General features: G+C 40.7%; 1 protein-coding gene across 1 annotated transcript; it reads left to right on the forward strand.

The window, feature by feature from the left end:
• Positions 1-963: 963 nt before the first annotated feature.
• LOC308491027 (alpha-methylacyl-CoA racemase-like) lies at positions 964-2,112 on the forward strand (the record flags this gene model as incomplete). Its single annotated transcript, XM_081033858.1, has 1 exon — positions 964-2,112. One exon carries the CDS (start codon positions 964-966, stop codon positions 2,110-2,112), a length of 1,149 nt encoding a protein of 382 aa, XP_080889984.1.
• Between the last annotated feature and the right edge of the window lie 1,731 nt (positions 2,113-3,843).

Consider the following 3,843-nt stretch of genomic DNA (forward strand, 5'->3'; position numbering starts at 1 on the left):
TTTCTTGCAAATTTGGCCAACTTTTTAACTGATATTTGCAATTACATCAGGTCCTCAAATAATGTTTCGTTACAATGTTGATGAGATGCTGTAGGAACTTAAGTCTTATTTACATCATTAGCCTACAGTAAAATTGCTCTGAGAACACGTCATTACACCCAGTTCCAAGAATGTTTGCTGATATTAAATAAGGACTACTGTACTTTCGTTGTGTCTCCTTCAGTGGGGGAGAACTCATGGTCCTTTTTCTCTGTGTGGAAGTGTTCCTTAACAAAACGTGCTTGTTTCCAGTCTGAGAGACAGCCTTTCCTCGTCGTGCACAGGTGTGCTTAGGATAAAGTCATTAAACCAGTTCACCCCGAGTGTCCTGTAGAGAGAGGAACAGATATTTAGAGGTATAAATGCCATTCTTAGACTGATGTCACCCATATTTTTATGGTCAGCTAAGACTTCTCCTGTGAGTTCTGGCATCATATGTCTACCAAGATACTTGATATTTTTACGTGGATATTGCACATGTTCTCAAATTTAAGCTGTCCAAAGTGAAACTTGTAATTTCATTCTCCCGTCTCCATAGATATGATCCTTCCCATTTTTTCTCATTTCAGTAGATGACACCACCATACCCTGAGGAGATGCTAAGGAGTTTTTATTAGAGAATGACAGGGAGCTCCAGTGGCGCAATCGGTTAGCGCGTGGTACTTATATGAGAATGACAGGATCAGCTTAATTTACTTATAGATACATTCCCCTTTCCTACCTCCACTTAGTAATCATACTGAAGGAGCAGGGTTATAAAAACCAGTAGAACGTGGTAGACTGCCAAGAGTTAAAGACTTTTATTCACTCTCCATGGGTGGGGCTCTCATTTTTAGTGCCTCCTCAGAGAGTCCTGACCTTATAGTCATAAAGGAAGCTTCGGCAGACTCCTGCTCTTCCCAGCTCTCTGTGTGTAAAGCGAACATGGCCTTGAGCACAGTGCGGGTAGTGGAGTTGGATGGCAGATATCCTTCTTCCTTCTGCAGCATGATTCTAGCCGACTTCGGAGCACAGGTAACTCGTGTGGTTTGGGACCATGAATATTTCCCAAACTTTGTGAATCGGGGTAAGAAGTCGCTGGCTCTAAACCTGAGAACTCCAGAAGGTGCCGCGGTTTTTGAGCAAATCTGTCTTCAGTCTGACGTGTTGATTGATCCTACCCCCGAAGGGGCTCTGGGGAGAGGGAAGATTTTGCCAGAGGACATGTTACAGAAGAATCCGAGACTCATCTACGTGAAGGTTTCTGCTGGAATGGACTTATCCAGTAAGAATTCCCAAAGCAAAGGGCACGATATTAACTTTTTGGCTTTGTCTGGTGTGTTGTCCAAGTTTGGCCGGAAAGATGAGATACCACAGGCACCCCCAAATTTGCAGGGTTCCACAATCGGAGGAGGAGTTCTTGGGGCCTTGGGCACTGTGATGGCTCTTTTTGAACGTGCCCAGTCTGGGAAAGGACAAACAGTTAATGTAAATTTGATAGAAGGTACAGCATATGTTAGTTCTGTGCTGTGGTACCTGCGGAATATGGACAATTATAACAAAGCAAGGGGAGAAAATCTACATGATGGTGGTGCGCCCTTCTATCAAACCTATCAGACCTCTGATGGGAAATTCATGGCCGTGGGGGCCTATGAACCCCACATCTATGAGAAATTTCTGAAGGGCCTCAGGCTCAATCCTTCAGAACTTCCCAAGCAGATGAGTTCGCCAGACTGGCCGAGACTGAAGACACTCTTTGCAGACATATTTTCGAGGAAGACGCAAGCACAGTGGTGTGAGAGCTTTGCAGATCTGGATGCGTGTGTGACCCCTGTTCTGACATTTGATGATATTTCTCAACTCGTGAAGAAGAAGGGAAGCACTTCTTTTATCACGGATCAACAGGATGTGGTAGCTCCCATGCCAGTTCCATTTTTGTCCAAAACTCCAGCTTCTGTCCCTTCCACACGCATTGCGGTCCTAGGAGAACACTCTGAAGAAATACTCACCAAATATGGATTTAGGAAAGAAAAAATAGCCCAACTCCTCAATTTGGGAGTCATTAAAAGCAGTAAGGCAAAAGCTAATCTGTAATATTTAACTGGAAAATATACACCTTTTTGGTGAAGTAATCTAGTGACTTTCCGTTGATGTGTTTTATTCAGGGAAATCATGAGTGCAGTTGGAGAGAGTTCATTTCTATGTTAAGAAGAAACCTCATACTCTCTGGAAATTTAAAGAATAATAGCAGGTTTTAGTCGTTTGTCTTCTGTAATTTTTACACTAAGTTAAGGCTGTAGAGTGTGCGTATATTATCATTATTCTAATTGTAGTCCACTCTGGTGCCATATGTGATAGGTGTTGTGCCTGAAGTAGTTTTAACATGCATTCTCATGTCTGGAAATTGTCACAAGTTTCTACAGGATCATACTTCAAAAACAAAAATCACTCAACTTTATTTTCTTAGGTTTGCACTAGTGGGGGAAGAGGGAAATAAATGATTTAAAATTGAATCGTTGTGTTTTAAATGATTTATTGATTTAAATGATTTAATTGTGTTTTTGATTTAAAATTGAAACAGTGTGTCTCATGGTGGGGTGGTATGGAAAGAAAACTGTTAGATGGTTGCACTTTAACAGAATGCAAATATAAATTCTTTAAGACCCAAAGTCCAGACAGTCATGTACACTGCAATGCACCAGGAATTCTGTACTTTCACATATAATGAGTAATAGATAGTTTTCCCCTAAGTGGTCCCTTCTTTTTCTTTCTCTTTCTCTTTCAAACTTATTATTTATTTTCTTCCCTCCCTTCCTCCCTCCCTCCCTTCCTTTTTTCTCTTCTTTCTTTCCTTCCTTCTTTCTTTTTTTCCTTCCTTCCTTCCATCTTTCCTTCTTTCTCCTCCTTTCCCTCTCTTTCTCTCTTGGACCTTCACCTTTTTTTTAGGTTAGAATATTGTGTTTTCTATTGTTTAATGGGAACATTTTGTCTGACATATATACTGGTCTTTTTTCCCCTCAATTTGACATTTCTGTTAACTTTGTATAATCTTTCACTGTGCCTAAGTTTGAAATTTTTATGAAATCAGTCCTGAAAGTATAAAAGTAACAAATCATTTTCTGCTCTGGAAGATGGCATCAATGGCTAGTTTTTCACTCCCTGTATCCATTTTGTTTGTGGTGCGACTTCGCTACTTTTCCCATCAAGAGATGACACCTATTTCCCCTCTCGTTACCTGCATTAGCCAATGGAATGACAGGGTGCACCATTTGTTCTCTTTCTTGAAACCCTCTCTCTGGTATGGAAAAATGCAGGCTGTCCTGAAAGATAAGCGCCATGAGGCCCGGTTGCCGTCACCCATGTGGGCTTCTGATCTGACCAATGTGCAGAGATGTAGGTATGGTATCCTAGACAGGTGGTCCCCAGCCCTCCTGCCAGCTTTATGAGCAAGCCTAACTGAGTCAGCCACACCTGGCCCAAATCAGCATAACTGCATAGATGACCAGTAGATGTGTGAACAATAATAGATAATTGTAGCTTTAAAGTAACTAAGTGGGGGCAGTTTGCTATGAGGTAGTAAATAACTGACTCATTTGTAATTTCTTCTAACACTAGGTTTGTTCTGTGATTTTTTTCTTAACTGTTTAACCAATATAAGGTTTGTTTTTGTGCACGGTTTGAGGTAATTAAGGAGTCTTTATTTCTTTTACTAAATGTATGGCCAATTTTCTCAACATTATTTATTGATGTTTCTTTCAGCACTGACTTGAAATGTCATAGTTTTTCACTAACTAAATTCCTATGCACAATAATTTACTTCTGGAC

Source organism: Rhinolophus hipposideros, assembly GCF_964194185.1.
Source record: "Rhinolophus hipposideros genome assembly, chromosome: 3".
NCBI classification, from domain to species: Eukaryota; Metazoa; Chordata; class Mammalia; order Chiroptera; family Rhinolophidae; genus Rhinolophus; species Rhinolophus hipposideros.